The following is a 21,069-nucleotide window of genomic DNA, read 5'->3' as shown; positions in this document are numbered from 1 at the left end:
TGGACTGTTTAACAAGGAGTTGAAAAAGTCATACATTAGCAATGGACTGCTGAAGATCGTCAACTCGTGTGTGTGTGTGTGTGTGTGGGTGGGTGGGTGCGCACGCGCGTCACTCTCTCTCTCTCTGTGTAAGGAGGGGGAGAAGAACGCCCCGGGGAGGGAGAGAGGGACAGGTGGGAGAGAGGGAGAGGAGAGGAGGGGGAGAAAGCAGTGTGAGGGAGGGTTGAGGGGAGGAGGGGGGGGGAGTCCGGGGGGCGGGGGGGGGGGTCTGTGGCCTCTGGCTGGCTGTGGTGTTCGGTGTTTGTAGAACCTTACCTGTCGACCCAAAGGCCTATTTACATAGTCAAGCTCCTTCACCATTTCTACCTGAAGTCCCTTTGTCTCGAGGGCACCACATGATTACCTGAGGCGCGTCTCTTGTCACGCTAGATAGACGAGAACATTCTCGTGAGGCAAGGCAAGGCAAGACGGAAGCTTTTTTTTCTGTTTCCGTCAGTGGCAAATGGAGCGGGAACGTTCTCGAGGGTCGAGGCTACAGATCATTCTTTGTAGCAAGGCCAAGATGGCGGCCGGTCAAGCCATCTGGTCGCTTTTGTCAGTCTTTCTCAGTATTCGACGATGTCTGACTTTTCATTTGCAAAAGTGAGCGTCGTAAAATTGGCTGGGGATGTTTTGAACTGTAAGTGTCTCAGTCTTATAAGTATGGAAATATATTTTAACTATCGTTTTGTCATTTAGAAAGTGGTTGTTGTTTTTCCAGATTCAGTAAAAACTTGTCGAGAGACGCGAGGTTTCAAGATTGTGAGTGATATATACATACAAAGAACACTCTCAAGACAAGATTCTACATACACCGCAATCACATCAAACAGAACACAGGCACCTTAGTCACACGCCACTTCAACCAATCCATCCACACAATCATTAACATGAAATGCATCATCATAGAACATATTCACGGAAATTCACACACAGTCAGACAAACCAGAGAAAAAAAAGTGGATGGACAGACTGAAAACAGTGGCACCTTACGGGCTGAACATTGGGACAAACAGCCATAAGGAGGTTCCTGTGGTGACGTTTGTGGGGTCGTGAAGACAATAATTGAGGAATCTCTGTGTGTGTGTGTGTGTGTGTGTGTGTGTGTGTGAGTGTTCCTGTGGTTGCGTTTGTGGGGTGGTGAGGACAACGATAGGGGACTGTGTGTGTGTGTGTGTGTGTGTGTGTGTGTGTGTGTGTGTGTGTGTGTGTCAGTATTCCTGTGGTTGCGTTTGTGGGGTGGTGAGGACAACGATAGAGGAATCTGTGTGTGTGTGTGTGTGTGTGTGTGTGTGTGTGTGTGTGTGTGTCAGTGTTCCTGTGGTTGCGTTTGTGGGGTGGTGAGGACAACGATAGAGGAATCTGTGTGTGTGTGTGTGTGTGTGTGTGTGTGTGTGTGTGTGTGTGTGTGTGTGTGTGTGTGTGTGTGTGTGTGTCAGTATTCCTGTGGTGACGTTTGTGGGGTGGTGAAGACAACGATAGAGGAATCTCTCTCTCTCTCTCTCTCTCTCTCTCTCTCTCTCTCTCGTGAGGACCACGATAGAGGAATCTGTGTGTGTGTGTGTGTGTGTGTGTGTGTGTGTGTGTGTGTCAGTGTTCCTGTGGTTGCGTTTGTGGGGTGGTGAGGACAACGATAGAGGAATCTCTCTCTCTCTCTCTCTCTCTCTCTCTCAGTATCTGCCTTCTCTCTGCCTGTCCGTCTGTCTCTCCCTCTCCCTCTTTCTCCCCCCCCTCTCCCTCTCTCTCTCCCCCCTCTCTCTTTGTCTCTCCATCACTCTCCATCCTCTCTATCTCTCTCTCATTGTCTGCCATCTCTCTGTCCGTCTGTCCCTCCCCCTCTCTCCTGATTTCTCCCCCCCCCTCTCTCTCTCGCTGTCTGTCTCTCTCTGTCTGACACCTCCTCGTATTGCATTGACTAGTATTACTCTCTTTTCTTCTTTTTTTTTTTTTCGTCACAATAGATTTCTCTGTGTGAAATTCGGGCTGTTCTCTCCCCCAGAGAAGCCCGTCGCTACAGAGAGCGCCTTTTTTTTTTCCTGCGTGCAAGTTTTTTTTTCGTTTTTTAATTTTTTTTTTCCTATCTATTATTTCCTTTTCTTTTAATTCTGGTTTGATCCACAGATACAACATTACTGCAGATTGAAACAAAGCGACTGGGAGATAGAGTGAGAAGAATATGGGATTGCTTGGACTGAGGGGCAGTGGATACTCCCCACTCCAAGGTGACCTTTCAGCAGCCAGAGCGCGGGAAAGTTCCGCGGCCATCTTGAATCTTGCGCATGCGCATCGCGTGAACTTCGGCCCAGTTCGACTCGCCACGCCGGTGGTGGAGTTTCAACTTTCGCCGCTGTGGAGAAAGGTACGGGTGTTGTTTTTATATTGACTGTGTGAGTATACACACATCCCAAACAGCGATTCTTGATAGTTGGTTGATTTGGACTTGAAACGCTGATGCTCATACGAGCCAGTTCTTTATTAATTTTAGATAGAGTGATGGCCTAGAGGTAACAACACTGATCAAAAAGTCACGATGAAGTACACGTTGAACACATTCCTTGAAAGTTCTACGTCTCTGGTCACAGAAATATCTTATTATTTCAATCAGTTTACACACGTCAGTTTCACAGATCCATGCATAGCAAGTAATTCAAACAGTATGTACATTGACTGAAAGAGGCTGAATTAAACGTACAACAAACGCTTTCATTTTATGATACTTTGCAAATTCACACAGACATGCGCAGAGACCGTGCCCTTGCAACACCCCCGCCTTTCTCCCCCTACCCCCCCAACCCGTCCCCGACCCCCCCACACACACATGAAACTGACGCACACACCAAACTGACACACTGTAACAGACACACACACACACACACACAGTCTATGTCAAATATCACAAAATGTGAAAAGATGCCAAAAACAATTGTAAATACTCATGCACACGCACTGACACACACACATGTACACACACACACACACACACACATGTACACACACACACATGTACACACACACACACACACACACACACACACACACACACACTATATCTTAACATAGTCTAGTAATGTGCAATGAATTAAGTCACACAATCGCGCGCGCCCGCAAACACACACACACACACACTCGCACGCACGCACACATATTCTCTCTCTCTCTCTTTGTCTCTCTCTTTGTCTGTCCCTCCGTCCCTCCCTCTCTCTCTCTCTCTCTCTCTCTCTCTCTCTCTCTTACACACACACACACACACACACACACGCGCGCGCGCGCCAAATAAAATAATAAATCTTTGATCATTCTACGTCCAAGAACACTATGTGCACGTGTTGCAGCACGCGCTCTGAAACTCGTGCAACACACACACACACACACACACACACACACACACACACACACACACACACACATAACACTTGTCCATAACACCGAACGCTGGTTTGAAACATTACTTGTGCGAAATGTCATTCTCATTTTCGAACCAAAAACTTTAAATCGAAAGTTGTTCAGACTGATGCCACCCTATCGTATCTAATGCTTTCAAATGTGACGTCACCCTATCGTATCTGATGCTTTCACATGTGACGTCACAAGTGACTTGAGTTATTATCTCCGTAGTCAAAAGGTGGCCTCATCACAGACTGACGTCATCACAGACTGACTGACGTCATCGCAGACTGAGTCATACGTCATTGTACCCATCTCAAGTGATATTATGACGGCCGGTTCTGGGTCACTTTGACACCGAAATTTTCCTGTCCATGCACTACTGTTTCATGTTTTCTGTATATATGTATATATATATATATATATATATATATATATATATATTAAAGGAAAGAAAAAAGGCATTACCACAGTGACGTCACCACAGACACCTCACTGCAGAGTGACGTCTCCACAGACTGACGTCACCACACAGACTGACGTCACCACACAGACTGACTTACTGACTGCAGGCCGTCATTCACAGAAGGGACTGACGTCACCATCACAGACTGAGTTTGAACGACGTTTTTTCCAGGGAGCAGTTGACGAGCACTTTCCTGACGTCAGCACCGAAGCTGTTGTCGTGCAGGTAGAGGGCGCTCAACTTCCGGGAGCCCGTGACGACAGCGATGACGTCCTCGCACGACGCGTCCCCGATGACGTTGCCCGTCAGGTCCAGTGACGTCAGCGTCTCGCTTCTGGAGGCCGCCTCGACAAGGACCCGAACCTTGGCGTCATCAATGCCATCATGGCACAGCGACATGTCGGAGAGGGTGGGAGAGAGAGAAAGGAACCTGTGAAGAAGAAAATGAATGTCATTTAACTGGGGTTATAATGGAATCCTCCTTATGGAAGTGTACGATAATCATGCACAGCATTCTTGGACAGAGGTTTTTTTGTTTTTTTCTTCAAACATTTTTATCCAATTTTTACATTATTAAACACACACAAACATACACTAGTAACTATACATACACACAGACACAGATATAGACACACACACACACACACACACACAAAGAAGTACTGCTACCACTACTATTATTAATAATAATAATAACACAACCACAAGAACATGCTGGCAAAGATCAATGAATCAAGATCATTGGGAGTGGGATCATGTACCACAACAATGTCAATAAAGAAATGAAATAGCTCCTTTATAGAGTGTGATAATGTACCACAACAATGTCAATAAAGAAATGAAATCGCTCCTTCATGGTCAATAAAGAAATGAAATTGCTCCTTCATGGTCAATAAAGAAATGAAATCGCTCCCTCATAGTCAATAAAGAAATGAAATTGCTCCTTCATGGTCAATAAAGAAATGAAATCGCTCCTTCATGGTCAATAAAGAAATGAAATCGCTCCTTTATAGGGTGTGATAATGTACCACAACATTGTCAATAAAGAAATGAAATCGCTCCTTTATGGGAGTGTGATAATGTACCACAACAATGTCAATAAAGAAATGAAATCGCTCCTTCATGGTCAATAAAGAAATGAAATCGCTCCTTCATGGAGTGTGATAATGTACCACAACAATGTCAATAAAGAAATGAAATCGCTCCTTCATGGGAGTGTGATAATGTACCACAACAATGTCAATAAAGAAATGAAATCACTCCTTCATGGAGTGTGATGATGTACCACAACATTGTCAATAAAGAAATGAAATCGCTCCTTCATGGGAGTGTGATAATGTACCACAACAATGTCAATAAAGAAATGAAATCGCTCCTTCATGGAGTGTGATAATGTACCACAACAATGTCAATAAAGAAATGAAATCGCTCCTTCATGGGAGTGTGATAATGTACCACAACAATGTCAATAAAGAAATGAAATCGCTCCTTTATGGAGTGTGATAATGTACCACAACAATGTCAATAAAATAATAAAATCGCTCCTTCATGGAGTGTGATAATGAACCACAACAATGTCAATAAAGAAATGAAATCGCTCCTTTATAGGAGTGTGATAATGTACCACAACAATGTCAATAAAGAAATGAAATCGCTCCTTCATGGAGTGTGATAATGTACCACAACAATGTCAATAAAGAAATGAAATCGCTCCTTCATGGGAGTGTGATAATGTACCACAACAATGTCAATAAAGAAATGAAATCGCTCCTTTATGGAGTGTGATAATGTACCACAACAATGTCAATAAAATAATAAAATCGCTCCTTCATGGAGTGTGATAATGAACCACAACAATGTCAATAAAGAAATGAAATCGCTCCTTTATAGGAGTGTGATAATGTACCACAACAATGTCAATAAAGAAATGAAATCGCTCCTTTATAGAGTGTGATAATGTACCACAATAATGTCAATAAAGAAATGAAATCGCTCCTTCATGGGAGTGTGATAATATACCACAACAATGTCAATAAAGAAATGAAATCGCTCCTTTATGGGATGTGATAATGAACCACAACAATGTCAAGAAAGAAATGAAATCGCTTCTTCATGGGAGTGTGATAATGTACCACAACAATGTCAATAAAGAAATGAAATCGCTCCTTTATGGGAGTGTGATAATGAACCACAACAATGTCAATAAAGAAATAAAAAATCTCTACTTCATTGGAGTGTGATAATGAACCACAACAATGTCAATAAAGAAATGAAATCGCTCCTTCATGGGAGTGTGATAATGAACCACAACAATGTCAATAAAGAAATGAAATCGCTCCTTTATGGGAGTGTGACCTTCTCAGCGGGAGTGCATTCATGTACCTCCATGTCGGTGAGGATTGGAACTGCTCACACACACACACACACACACACACACACACACACACACACACATCACATACCCCTCCCCACACACATGCACACACACACACACACACACACCACATACCCCTCCCCACACACCACACACCACCCACCGCACATGCACACACACACACATCCCACGCACCCCTCCGCACACCACACACACACACGCATGCACACACCACCTACCGTACACCACACACACACATACATGCACACACACGTGCGCATACCACCCACCACACACACACACACATCCCACATCCCACACACCCCTCCCCACACCACACACACACACACACACACACACACACGCATGCACACACCACCCACCGCACACGCACACACACACATCCCACACCCCTCCCCACACCACACACACACATACACGCACACACACGTGCGCATACCACCCACCACACACACACACACATCCCACACACCACTCTACACACACACACACACACACACACACACACACACACCTAGCTAAAAGACGACACCCATGGAGAGTTAATGAGGGCCTGAAGGAAGGTTTCCGAGCGTCCTGGCGAGCGAAGTGACGCGATGTGGACAGGAGGCTGAGGGTGAGGGAGGTGAGCACGAGGTGGTCCCAGGCCTCACACAGCCCCTGCAGGACGCTCTCCAAGGTGGCGCTCAGCACGTGACAGTGCTCCAGCACCAGGGTACTCAGGTGGCGCCCGTGGTAGAGCTTGTCCCTCAGGGACTGAGATACTGAGTTGAGGTTGCTCTTGCGTAGCTGGCAGATTGCAAAGTTTCAGTTTCAATTTCAGTAGCTCAAGGAGGCGTCACTGCGTTCGGACAAATCCATCTACGCTACACCACATCTGCCAAGCAGATGCCTGACCAGCAGCGTAACCCAACGTGCCAGATTGCAAAAAGATACGAGAATATTACATTATCGTCTCTAAAAGAGAAATTGTTTTCTGTTATGGATCATATGAAAATCAGAGAACATCTACCAACGAAAAATTACGACACTTTTGCTGATGACAAAGATGACGTGAAAAACAGGCATGAGAATACTGTATTATTCTCTCCAAAAGATGAACTGTTTAAATTGGTTTCTGTATTGGTTCTGTATGGACATAAAAATGTTATTCCAACGAAAAGTTCTGATGCATTTTACTGATTGCAAAGGCGACGTTAAAAACAGGCATTTTATCATGCTTTTGTGTAGCTGGCAGATTGCAGCAAAGGTACGAAAATACTATATCATTATATCTAAAAAGAGAATCCGTTGTTACATTTGCTGATAAAAAAAAAAAAGCGACATTAAAAACAGGCATCTTATCCTAGTCTTGCGCAGCTGGCAGATTACAAAGGCACGGGAATACTATATCATTATATCTAAAAAGAGAATCCGTTGTTACGTTTGCTGATATAAAAAAAAAAAAGAAAAAAAAAGGCGACATTAAAAACAGGCATCTTATCCTGGTCTTGTGTAGCTGGCAAATTGCAAAGGCAGGGGAATACTATATCATTATATCTAAAGAGGAAATCCGTTGTTATATTTGCTGATAAAAAAAGCGACATTAAAAACAGGCATCTTATCCTGATAAAAAAAAAAAGTGACATTAAAAACAGGCATCTTATCCTGCTCTTGCGTAGCTGGCAGATTGCAAGGTGTGAAAACACTATCATTAGATCTAAAAAGAGAATTCGTTGTTAACCTTTGCTGATTTAAAAAAAAAGAAAGAAAAAAAAGGCGACATTAAAAACAGGCATTTTATCCTGGTCTTGTGTAGCCGGCAGACTGCAAGGTACGAAAATACTATATCATTTGTGTCTGAAGAGGGAATCCGTTTGCTGATAAAAAAAAAAAAAAAGGCGCCATTAAAAACAGGCATTTTATCCTCTTCCTGTGCAGCTAACAGACTGCAATGTGCGAAAATATTATTTTATTATCATTATCTCTAAAAATAGAATCCGTTGACACGATTTCCAGGTACGAGAATACTTTATTATTATTATTATTATTATTATTATTATTATTATTATTATTATCATCATCGTCATCAACAAAGCTCTGAAAAGAGAAATTATTGACCTTTTTGTTGATAACAAAGGTGACATTAGAAAACGGACATCTCATCCTGTCCTTGCGGAGCTAAGAGATTACAATGGTACAAGAATACTGTAATTATTATCATATCTAAAAGGAGAAATTGTTGACACTTTTGCTGATAACAGAGGCGACATTGAAAACAAGTATTTCGTTCTGCTCTTGCGGAGCTAACCGAATACAAGGCACGAGAACACTATATTGTTCTCTCTAAAAGAGAAATTATTTTCTACATGGATTCACTGAGATTCATAGGACAAACAAACACCAACGAAAAGAACGGACACGTTTGCTGATAACAAAGGCGACATTAAAACAGGACATTTCATCATACTCTTGCCGAACTAACAGATTACTAGAATACTTTATCATTATCTTAACAACAACAACAACAACAAATGATATATATATATATATATATATATATATATATATATATATATATATATGCAGATAGATAGATAGATAGATAGAGAGAGAGAGAGAGAGAGTTGCCACTATTGCTACCAACAATAGGCAGCTTTAGACACAGACATTTTGTCGTGAGCTTGCAGAGCTAACAGATTACAAGATAGTTTTATGAATGAATAAGTGATCTGATAGCAACAGCAGCAGCAACAACATTAATCATCATCATCATCATCATCATTATATTTCGATCATCAGCCGTCACATTGAAATTGAAGTGTACAGTATGAGCACACGATGTGCTTTAGGCTTGTTTATGCTCGTTTTTTTTCCCCCCTTGTTTTTGTTTGTTTGTAGAGTGATGGCCTAGAGGAAACGCGTCCGCCCAGGAAGCGAGAGATTCTGAGCGAGCTGGTTCAAATCACGGCTCAGCCGCCGATATTTTCTCCTCCTCCACTAGACCTGAGTGGTGGCCTGGACGCTAGTCATTCGGATGAGACGATAAACCGAGGTCCCGTGTGCAGCATGCACTTAACACACGTAAAAGAACCCATGGCAATAAAAGGGTTGTTCCTGGCAAAATTCTGTAGAAAAAATCCACTTCGATAGGAAAAACAAATAAAACTGCATGCAGGAAAAAAAAATTTTTAAAAGGGGTGACGCTGTTAGAGTACCTCTAATCGGCGGAAGAGCGAGTGTGGCCAGCAAGACAGGAGGTAAGCCAGCCGGTGGTGGTAGTTCACGTGTTCCACGCACAGGGTTTGCAAGCCCAGCGAAGGCGCCGCAGGCCCCCCACCAGAGAAGGCCTGCTCCATGCGTGACGCGTTGGCATGGAGAGAAGGATTGATTATTAATCGACAGGACTAGATTCGGGGGGGTCTTTGTCTGTCTGTGTGTCTGTGTCTCTGTGCTCTGTCTGTCTGTCTGTCTCTCTTTGTCTCTGTGTCTGTCTCTCTCTTTCGCTCTCTGTATCTATGTCTTTGTCTCTCTTTATCTTTATCTTTGTCTCTGTGTGTGTGTGTGTGTGTGTGTGTGTGTGTGTGTGTGTGTGTGTGTGTGTGTGTTTGTCTCTCTCTTTGTCTCTCTCTCTGTCTTTGTCTCTGTGTCTGTGTCTCTCTCTGTCTGTCTGTTTCTCTGTCTCTGTCTGTCTGTCTGTCTCTCTTCGTAAATTAAGTAGGAAAAGAAAACCAACGATAAGCTGAAAATTTTTTTAAAGTGTAACCACATGAAATCATAATTTCTGCACTATTGTGCAATGGCTTTACACATTATGGGGGCATTTACAATACTCTCTCTCTTCTACCGAGCTTTGTATAACAAGGGAAAACTTCGCGATGGGCTGCTTGCATTGCCACTGGAGATCAGCGGTCTGTGTCCAACCAACCAGGCCTCCCAGCATCCCTTGCAGCCCCGTATATATATATATATATATATATATATATATATATATATATATATATATATGAGCCTACATTATGGCTTTCGTTGCTTTTTATAATACGAGAGAGAAAAAAAAGGAACATAATTACATAAGATGAAAACCATGCGATCATCATTGTGTAAGCCATCGCACAATAGTGCAGAAATTATCATTTTATGTCGATACACTTTAGAATTTTTCAATTTCTGCACCACATTGAGTGCAATGGCTTACACATAATTATGGGTGACTGTTTGACCGTTGCATGGGTTCAGACAAGTGAGAGAAGAGGAACTCAATATAATATAGACAAACAGAAACCACAGAGCTATCTAAAAATGTAACAGAAACACAGACTGATAGCACAAAAAGTACATATGCAAACATATATTTTAACTCACTCAGTACGGCCAGTCCTCTCTTCTCATCTACACAGACCCCTCAGATGTCCAGTGGGTGTCTGAATGACCCAGATTTTAGCTTCCGTCGTCAGAATTGTGGTATTCTTTGTCAACATTCACGTCTTCAGTATAAGAGCCTTCCGCTTGCAATATTTTGATGATGGTGACTGGGGTGAAACGCTGTTAACGTCGTCTCTTTCGCCGTTCGTATGGAGAGAGTTAAAGCCACCACAAACAACACACATGCATGAAAATAACATTTCTAATGCATAAAAGGTTGGCAAAGACAGAGCAAATCAATGATGTCACTTATCTGAAAAATGGCGGCCGTTGAGAATGATTGTTTACCTGCTAGCAGACGGCGATCTGATGGCGAGATGTCGTATCACTGAGTTGCCGCGATAAATGTTTGTCCGAGAAGAGCTAATAGATAGGCCTGGTTTGCATCAGTTTGACATGGTACAGTATATGACACCAAACATATATTTTATGTACAAACACAAGCAATATCAACCAAACGAACATACACAAGAGAACGAACGAAAGGAAAGTACTCAACAGACCGTGGGAATTTATAAATGTCTGAAGGGTGTATCGCGGCGTGACCAGTCAGCGCTGTTCATGGTGGCCTGCAGTGGAATGCTGTGTTGCACAGCACAGCTGGTGATTGTGGCACGTGGTCACCCCAGCCTTGTGCAGAATGTTAGTAATCCACCTTCTGACCGTTGCTAGTTTCACAGGTTTGAAGGTGAAAGGGGAAACAATGAGTTGTCAGCCTGTTGTTGACCTGCTGTCCAGTGCACGTATTCCGACACATAGGTGACAGGACACAAGGTTTTATTCTCACACACTTTGAGCTTGACCGGTGGAGATCTGTGATATGATCCGGCTGTCCATCTTCGAACCGAAAGCCATTCGCAACACTGCACAACTGGAGCTGACATGACACAGAACTATCCACTGAAAAAAGAGAAGTAGATCACTCACCCTTTTAACCGTGTAAGCAGCAAGCATGAACACGACTTTGTAGGTCAGTTTATCCAAGGGTAGATGTTGTGCATGAGAGACAGCACCAAGTCAGTTTTGTACCACAGCGAGGTGTTCATCCCGTCTGGCCGAAGTGTTGCTGAGAGGGACGACAGCGTCACGGGACTGTGACCCAAAGATGGCCGCTTGCTCACGTGATGTGTGAGACAGCACACTTTTGTTTGCGCGCACACCTCTCCGCTTCTCACCTGAGACTAGCCCCCTGGCGTGTGTCAAGGTGCCGTGCCTTGCTGACTGCCACGCGCCCCGCTGAGCTGGAAACCACACAGTGCTGGGATGTCGGTAAAAGGAGCGTGGTTCATTGTGCTCTCGTCGTCTGTCAGGTCTTCTTGTATGAACGAGAGCGGTGTTGACCCATCGGCACGTGTGTGTACTGCCGCGGTCAATGCTGGGACGGGTGAGATTAGGGGAGGGAGGAAATGGTGGGTGGACAACACTCCCACGTACTGACCACATGATTGAGGTAGGCTGGCTGGCTGTGTTGTCATGTGACTCGTCACACCCGCATAACCCCACGAGGTGATGGGGTATCAGAGTGTGGCTGAGACAGGGGGTGGTGTACCCACTGTGTTGACACTTGATAAAGGTGCGGCACGTGTCATCGGCGGTTGGCCCGGAGTAAGTGCTGGCTCGTTGTAGCTGTGTTAGCAGTGAGTGAAGCAGTCGCCTGCCCTGTCACATACACTGACGAAGTTGACATTGGTATATGGCTATGCCCACCAAACGGCAGAGGCATGAGAGCAGAAGCCGCGCAGCGGTGGTGCGGGGAGCCAAACTCACATCCACAGACTGGACCAGATTGGCTGAAGCTGTGGATGTGGACACTGTGGCAGGCCCCACGGTGGTAAGCACCGAGCCCGGAGCCTGCATTCTCGATTGCTGCAACATGAATTGAGACATTTGCCTCCACACAACATAGGAATTAGCCTGAAGTTGCCTCTGGTTTAAACCAGTATCCGTGGCTGACAATGCGTCATAGACAGACACATTTCCCACAAATGAATCACTACGCACAGAGTCAGTAAGATCCTGCGAATCGAGATGAGCACGTTTGAAGTTGGCGTTAGAGGTATCCATGATGGCGTCGCTGAAGCTGAACATGTATTGCAAAAAGCGATGAAACTCAGCCCGAGTGACGAACCACACACCCCACAACAGCAGACCACCACCAGTTTCAAAGGGAGCGACAAAGCCACAAACCGCCATCCGTCCCCAACACTCCACCCCACTCCCGTAGCCGTCCCTTCAACGCTGACCCTGGCGAGAAGAGAAAGGTGACGCTGCGAAGACAATACACGGCCGAGTGTGCAAACAACTGGAGGGTCAGTGGTTTTGGAAACTTGGGCGGTCCCAGTCCAAACTCCGGCGTGCTCACCCACTGGCTTAAACAGGTGTCTTTGCCAGTCTCCTCCACCCACCACAGGGTATGTTGGTTGCTGTCGCCTCTACCCCTGCCCCGCGGCTTGTCACCCCGAGCTGATAGGGTATTGGACGAAACACACAATGTGATGTGTGAGACAACACACTTTTGTTTGCGCACACACCTCTCCACTTCTCACCTGAGACCAGCCCCCTGGCGTGTGTCAAGGTGCCGTGCCTTGTCGGTAAAAGGGGCGCATGGTTCATTGTGCTCTCATTGTCTGTCAGGTCTTCTTGTATGAACGACAGCGGTGTTGACCCATCAGCACGTGTGTGTACTGCCGCGGTCAATGCTGGGACGGGTAAGATTAGGGGAGGGAGGAAATGGTGGGTGGACAACACTCCCACGTACTGACCACATGATTGAGGTAGGCTGGCTGGCTGTGTTGTCATGTGACTCGTCACACCCGCATAACCCCACGAGGTGATGGGGTATCAGAGTGTGGCTGAGACAGGGGGTGCTGTACCCACTGTGTTGACACTTGATAAAGGTGCGGCACGTGTCATCAGCGGTTGGCCCAGAGTAAGTGCTGGCTCGTTGTAGCTGTGTTAGCAGTGAGTGAAGCAGTCGCCTGCCCTGTCACATATACTGACGAAGTTGACATTGATATATGGCTATGCCCACCAAGTGGCAGAGGCATGAGAGCAGATTCCGTGCAGCGGTGGTGCGGGGAGCCAAACTCACATCCACAGACTGGACCAGATTGGCTGAAGCTGTGGATGTGGACACTGTGGCAGGCCCCACGGTGGTAAGCACCGAGCCCGGAGCCTGCATTCTCGATTGCTGCAACAAGAATTGAGACATTTGCCTCCACACAACATAGGAATTAGCCTGAAGTTGCCTCTGGTTTAAACCAGTATCCGTGGCTGACAATGCGTCATAGACAGACACATTTCCCACAAATGAATCACTACGCACAGAGTCAGTAAGATCCTGCGAATCGAGATGAGCACGCTTGAAGTTGGCGTTAGAGGTATCCATGATGGCGTTGCTGAAGCTGAACATGTATTGCAAAAAGCGATGAAACTCAGCCCGAGTGACGAACCACACACCCCACAACAGCAGACCACCACCAGTTTCAAATGAAGTGACAAAGCCACAAACCGCCATCCGTCCCCGACACTCCACCCCACTCCCGTAGCCGTCCCTTCAACGCTGACCCTGGCGAGAAGAGAAAGGTGACGCTGCGAAGACAATACACGGCCGAGTGTGCAAACAACTGGAGGGTCAGTGGTTTTGGAAACTTGGGCGGTCCCAGTCCAAACTCCGGCGTGCCTCACCCACTGGCTTAAACAGGTGTCTTTGCCAGTCTCCTCCACCCACCACAGGGTATGTTGGTTGCTGTCGCCTCTACCCCTGCCCCGCGGCTTGTCACTCAGCCGCGCTGATAGGGTATTGGACGAAACACACAATGTGATGTGTGAGACAACACACTTTTGTTTGCGCACACACCTCTCCACTTCTCACCTGAGACCAGCCCCCTGGCGTGTGTCAAGGTGCCGTGCCTTGTCGGTAAAAGGGGCTCATGGTTCATTGTGCTCTCGTCGTCTGTCAGGTCTTCTTGTATGAACGACAGCGGTGTTGACCCATCGGCACGTGTGTGTACTGCCGCGGTCAATGCTGGGACGGGTGAGATTAGGGGAGGGAGGAAATGGTGGGTGGACGGCAATCCCGTGTAATGACCACAAAAGGAGGTAGGCTGGCTGGCTGTGTCGTCATGTGACTCATCACATCCGCATAACCCCATGCTCAGCCGCGCTGATAGGGTGTTGGACGAAACGCTCAATGTGATAGGCGAGAAAACGGTTGAGACTGACCTGTAGGTGGTGACTTGTCCTTTGAAGAGAGTATCCCGACGTTTCGGGCCCTAAGCCCTTCTTAAAGTTTCGCTGAAAAAAGGAGAAGCGAGAGGCACAGTGAAGAACAAAACTAAACAGATAGCAGGGTTGCAGTCCAATTCACAAAGTGAAATCCCGAAAAGGTGAAGAGGAAATCTTGTGAGACAACACACTTTTGTTTGCACGCACACCTCTCTACTTCTCACCCAAGACCAGCCCCCTGGTGTGTGTCAAGGTGCTGTGCCTTGCTGACTGCCACGCGCCCCGCTGAGCTGGAAACCACACAGTGCTGGGATGTCGGTAAAAGGGGCGTGGTTCATTGTGCTCTCATCGTCTGTCAGGTCTTCTTGTATGAACGAGGGCGTGCCCACCCACTGGCTTAAACAGAAGTCTTCGCCGCAGTCTCCTCCCCCCCTCTGCCACCGAGTTTGAAAACACGGCAGAGAGGTGTCAGCAACATTGACCACTCCCAAACCCACTGTCCAGGCCACAACAAAACAGGGTATGTTGGTCGCAGTCCCCTCTACCCCTCCCCCGTGGTTTGTCACTCAGCCGAGCTGATAGGGTATTGGACGAAACGCACAATGTAGCCTCAATATATATGGGCTGCATTGGATACCGTGAGGCCGGACACTGCGGCCAATACATGACAGGTTGGACACAGACCGCCAACCTCCAGCGGCCACGCGAGCGGCCCTGTTCGTGAGCAGCCAATCCCCTGGTATACAAAGCTCGGTAGACGAGAGTGTACTGACAGACCACAAACGACTACTGCTGGACATCTGTTCACAACAACTTGACCTTAAAGGCTTATTGCAGATAGGTCGTTAAACTCAACTCTACAGAGAGTACTGCAAATACCCATACAATATGTGTAAGCCATTGCACTCATATGGTGCAGAAATTATAAGAAACATTTTGTCTGGGATAAGACTGCAGAACCACTGACGTCAAGAAAATGGAATGGGTACACACACACACACACATTCACACACACACACACACACACACGCACGCACGCACGCACACACACACACATTGACACACACACACACACACACACACTGACGCTGTGACAACCGCGCACTCACACACGCGCGCGCGATCACACACACACACACACACACACACACACTGACACACACACAACCGCGCACGCACACACGCGCACGCGTGCACACTCGCGCACACACACACACACACACACACAAAGACACACACACACACACACACACACACACGCGGGCACACACACACACACACACACACATGCACGCACACACTGACGGACACACACACTCACACACACACACACACACACACACACACACACACAAAACACACACACAGCGACACACACACACACACACGACTGCGCACGCACACACGCGCCAAGTGCACACACACACATGCATGCACGCGCGCGCGCACGCACACACACACAAACACACTGACACGCACGCACACACACAATGACCGCGCACGCACACATGCGCGCACGTGCACACACAAACGCACACACACACACGCGCACACACACACACACACTGACACACACACAGAGGCGCGCGTACTCATATCCAGTGAGACAGACAGAGAGATAGGCAGGAAGCTAATTTTTCCCACTTTCTTCCCCCCCCACCCCACCCCTTTTTAAAAATTTTTTTTTGTTTGGTCACACACACACTGACGCTTTTTTTTTCTGGTGTCTATTGTGGGGCTCCCAACCTCCCATTTTTCCTACTTTCTGTTTTTCCCTCTATTTTGTTTTCTGATTTTCTTTTTTCCTTCTATCGATGGACAACATTTGTCGACTTTAGTGTACGATTTGCTACATGAACTTTGTCCAAGACAAGGTTGTTTTGTTGTTGTTTTTTTCAGTATTTTTTAAAATTCTTTTTTATATTTTTTTCTGTTAAATTGTTTATTTATTCATTCTTTTTTTTCCATATTATTTCATCCTTATTTAGCATTATCATTTCCTTTTATTTCATTTTTATTTCTATTTCTATTTTTATTCTTAACTCACTCAGTACGGCCAGTCCTCTCTTCTCCTCTACACAGACCCCTCGGATGTCCAGTGGGTGTCTGAATGACCCAACCTTTAGCTTCTGTCGTCAGAATTGTGGTACTCTTTGTCAACATTCACCTCTTCAGTATAAGAGCCTTCCACTTGCAATATTTTGATGAGGGTAATTGGGGTGAAACGCTGTTAACGTCGTCTCTTTTGCCGTTCGTATGGAGAGAGTTAATTATTTATTTTTTTTAAATATTCATTCACTTCTCTCTTTATTTCGTTTTTTTTCTTTTTTTCTCTCAAGGTCTGACAAAGTGCGTTGGGTTACACTGCTTGTCAGGCATCTGCTTAGCAAATGTGGTGTAGCGTATATGGATTTGTCCGAACACAGTGATGCCTCTTTGAGCTACTGATACTGATACCACCTAAGACAACTATTTGTTGCTTTTATTATTATTATTATTATTTATATTATTATATTATCATCATCATTATCATTATCATCATCATCATCATCATCATCATCATTATTGTTGTTGTCAATGTTATTATTATTGTTATCATTGTTATTGTTATGATCATTATCAAAATCGTTAATACTGTAACCATTATTGTCATTAGTTGTTATTATTATTATCCTTATGGTCAAGACTAAGAGAGAGAGAGAGATATGTCAAAAATAAAAGATCATATGTTTGTTTCTTTCTTTCTTTTTGTTGTTTGTTTAGTTCTTTTTTCTTTCTTTTTTTTTTAGCAAATAATACTCTTTCTCATACCTATTGTTGCAGTTTATTGTCAAACAGCGATGAAATATTTTGCTGAAAATGTCTACACTCTATTACCGTCCAGCAGTGAAATGTACGCTGCCAGCCTCTAACAAGATGGAGAACCAGCTGCCACACGTGGCGGCCTGTTTACTTAACCCCAGCTGCCACTTCTTCCCAGTCAGCTCAGCGGTCCACACCCAGTCCAGTGGATGAAGTGAGACGTGTAGGCCGCTGACACTGGCGAGAAGAGAAAGGCGGCGCTTCTCTGAGACAATCAACACGGCCGAGTTTGGAGACTTCCGGGTATGTTGGTCGCAGTCCCCTCTACCCCTCCCCCGTGGCTTGTCACTCAGCCGAGCTGATAGGGTATTGGACGAAACGCACAATGTAGCCTCAATATATATGGGCTGCAATGGATACCGTGAAGCCAGTCAACCAATACATGACAGGTTGGACACAGACCACAAGAAAAGAGTCTGAGTTATCTAGAAATTGTGAGTTAACACCCTTAAAGTAAGATCAGTAACGTTAAAAAAAAAATATCAAAATCTGTTGTAACAATGCGTCCGACACGCTTTCAAGTGAGCGGAATAGCGTCAAAAATCAGCAGCCAACCAGACGTTGTTGAGTTAAGCAGTTTTTAAAAAATCACAAAAAATCAACCACTCACCCTACAAACATAAAACACATACCAGTGGACAGATATCACAATGAATTTACTAAAAATGCTTACCTTAAGTGAAGGAACCACATGGTTTTGATGATATAGGTAATCCAATATGATACAGATTGGCAGGGAAACTTTTTTTTTTTTAACACAGGTAATCCACTTCTTCATGCTCTGAATCCTCCTACACTGGTTCAGTCACACTCCTGTACTCTTGGTTTGATGTGCTTATGATACTATTTATGCATGCTGCATAAAAAAAGATATTTGATTAGAATATATTGGAAAAAAAATTAACAAAAAACTGATTGCTGCTTGCGGTCTTGAAACACACTGAAAAATATTTGCCAGAATAGGAAAAAACACCACACATACACTTTTTTTTTACACAATGCACAGATTGTCCTCATCTATTTCCATCTGCTTGGATTCTTCTCCATTAGTTGGAGAATCAGCCCCTGCAACAAGCGCACGTGTTGGTGTCGAGTTTTGCTGACCGGCCATTCCGCCTTCGTCATCGTCACGGTGACAGTGTCTGCCACTTTGTCGTCGATTTTATCAGGAATATAGTCGGAATCAGAGTCTGAAATTTTGTCACCTGCATTGTCGAACAATCCAACAACAGCACCTTCATCATCAGACCCGGTTTCATGAATCAATTCAAGTGCTTGAGCCATTCTTATGTTCCGCACGAATCGGTTTCACCTTCGTGCCGCCATGTTGAAAACCATGTGCTGTTGTGCCTTCGACGAATGGACAACAGTCTAAGGGAAGGAACTCACAAGAAAAGTGTCTCAGTTATCTAGAAATCGAGTTAACGCCCTCAAAGTAAGATCGGTAACGTTAAAAAAAAAATCAAAATCTGTTGTAACAATCCGTCCGACACGCTTTCAAGTGAGCGGAATAGCGTCAGAAATCGGCAGCCAACCAGACGTTGTTGATTTAGCAGTATTTTAAAAATCACAAAAAATCAACCACTCACCCTACAAACATAAAACACATACCAGTGGACAGATATCACAATGAATTTACTAAAAATGCTTACCTTAAGTGAAGGAACCACATGGTTTTGATGATATAGGTAATCCAATATGATACACATTGGCAGGGAAACTTTTTTTTTTTTAACACAGGTAATCCACTTCTTCATGCTCTGAATCCTCCTACACTGGTTCAGTCACACTCCTGAACTCTTGGTTTGATGTGCTAATGATACTATTTGTGCCTGCTGCATAAAAAAAGATATTTGATTAGAATATATTGGAAAAAAAATTAACAAAAAACTGATTGCTGCTTGCAGTCTTGAAACACACTGAAAAACATTTGCTGGACTGTACACTCATAGGAAAAACCAACACACATACACTTTTTTTTTTACACAATGCACAGATTGTCCTCATCTATTTCCATCTGCTTGGATTCTTCTCATTAGTTGGAGAATCAGCCCCTGCAACAAGCGCACGTGTTGGTGTCGAGTTTTGCTGACCAGCCATTCCGCCTTCGTCATCGTCACGGTGACAGTGTCTGCCACTTTGTCGTCGATTTTATCAGGAATATAGCCGGAATCAGAGTCTGAAATTTTGTCACCTGCATTGTCGAACAATCCAACAACAGCACCTTCATCATCAGACCCGGTTTCATGAATCAATTCAAGTGCTTGAGCCATTCTTATGTTCCGCACGAATCGGTTTCGCCTTCATGCCGCCATGTTGAAAACCATGTGCTTCCGGTTGTCGTTTTCACGAACAAAGAAACGACAGAACGAATGGACAACGGTCTAAGGGAAGGAACTCACAAGAAAAGTGTCTGAGTTATCTAGAAATTGTGAGTTAACGCCCTTAAAGTAAGATCGGTAACGTTAGAAAAAATAAAATCTGTTGTAACAATGAGTCCGACACGCTTTCAAGTGAGCGGAAAAGCGTCGGAAAGCGGCAGCCAACCAGACGTTGTTGATTTAGCAGTTTTTTTAAAATCACAAAAAATCAACCACTCACCCTACAAACATAAAACACATACCAGTGGACAGATATAACAATGAATTTACTAAAAATGCTTACCTTAAGTGAAGGAACCACATGGTTTTGATGATATAGGTAATCCAATATGATACACATTGGCAGGAAAACAAAAAAAAAATTTAACACAGGTAATCCACTTCTTCATGCTCTGAATCCTCCTACACTGGTTCAGTCACACTCCTGTACTCTTGGTTTGATGTGCTAATGATACTATTTATGCATGCTGCATAAAAAAAGATATTTGATTAGAATATATTGGAAAAAAATTAACAAAAAACTGATTGCTGCTTGCAGTCTTCAAACACACTGAAAAATATTTGCCAGAATAGGAAAGAACACCACACATACACTTTTTTTTTTTACACAATGCACAGATTGTCCTCATCTATTTCCATCTGCTTGGATTCTTCTCCATTAGTTGGAGAATCAGCCCCTGCAACAAGCGCACGTGTTGGTGTCGAGTTTTGCTGACCAGCCATTCCGCCTTCGTCATCGTCACGGTGACACTGTCTGCCACTTTGTCGTCGATTTTATCAGGAATATAGCCGGAATCAGAGTCTGAAATTTTGTCACCTGCATTGTCGAACAATCCAACAACAGCACCTTCATCATCAGACCCGGTTTCATGAATCAACTCAAGTGCTTGAGCCATTCTTATGTTCCGCAC

General features: G+C 44.7%; 1 protein-coding gene across 1 annotated transcript in view; it reads right to left on the bottom strand.

Annotated features, from left to right (window-relative positions):
- Window positions 1–1,973: 1,973 nt before the first annotated feature.
- Window positions 1,974–21,069, bottom strand: part of LOC143275572 (uncharacterized) — a 58,507-nt gene continuing 39,411 nt past the window's right edge. Inside the window, exons 7-9 of the mRNA XM_076579773.1 lie at window positions 9,482–9,613; window positions 6,799–7,073; window positions 1,974–4,319 (exon numbers count right to left, since the gene is read on the bottom strand). Of these exons, the coding sequence (XP_076435888.1) occupies window positions 4,028–4,319; window positions 6,799–7,073; window positions 9,482–9,613 (699 nt within the window). The 3' untranslated portion in view covers window positions 1,974–4,027. The remainder of the gene's footprint in view (window positions 4,320–6,798; window positions 7,074–9,481; window positions 9,614–21,069) is intronic.

Source organism: Babylonia areolata, chromosome 30 (genome assembly GCF_041734735.1).
Source record: "Babylonia areolata isolate BAREFJ2019XMU chromosome 30, ASM4173473v1, whole genome shotgun sequence".
Taxonomy (NCBI): Eukaryota; Metazoa; Mollusca; class Gastropoda; order Neogastropoda; family Buccinidae; genus Babylonia; species Babylonia areolata.
This window is presented reverse-complemented; position numbering and strand designations above follow the sequence as displayed.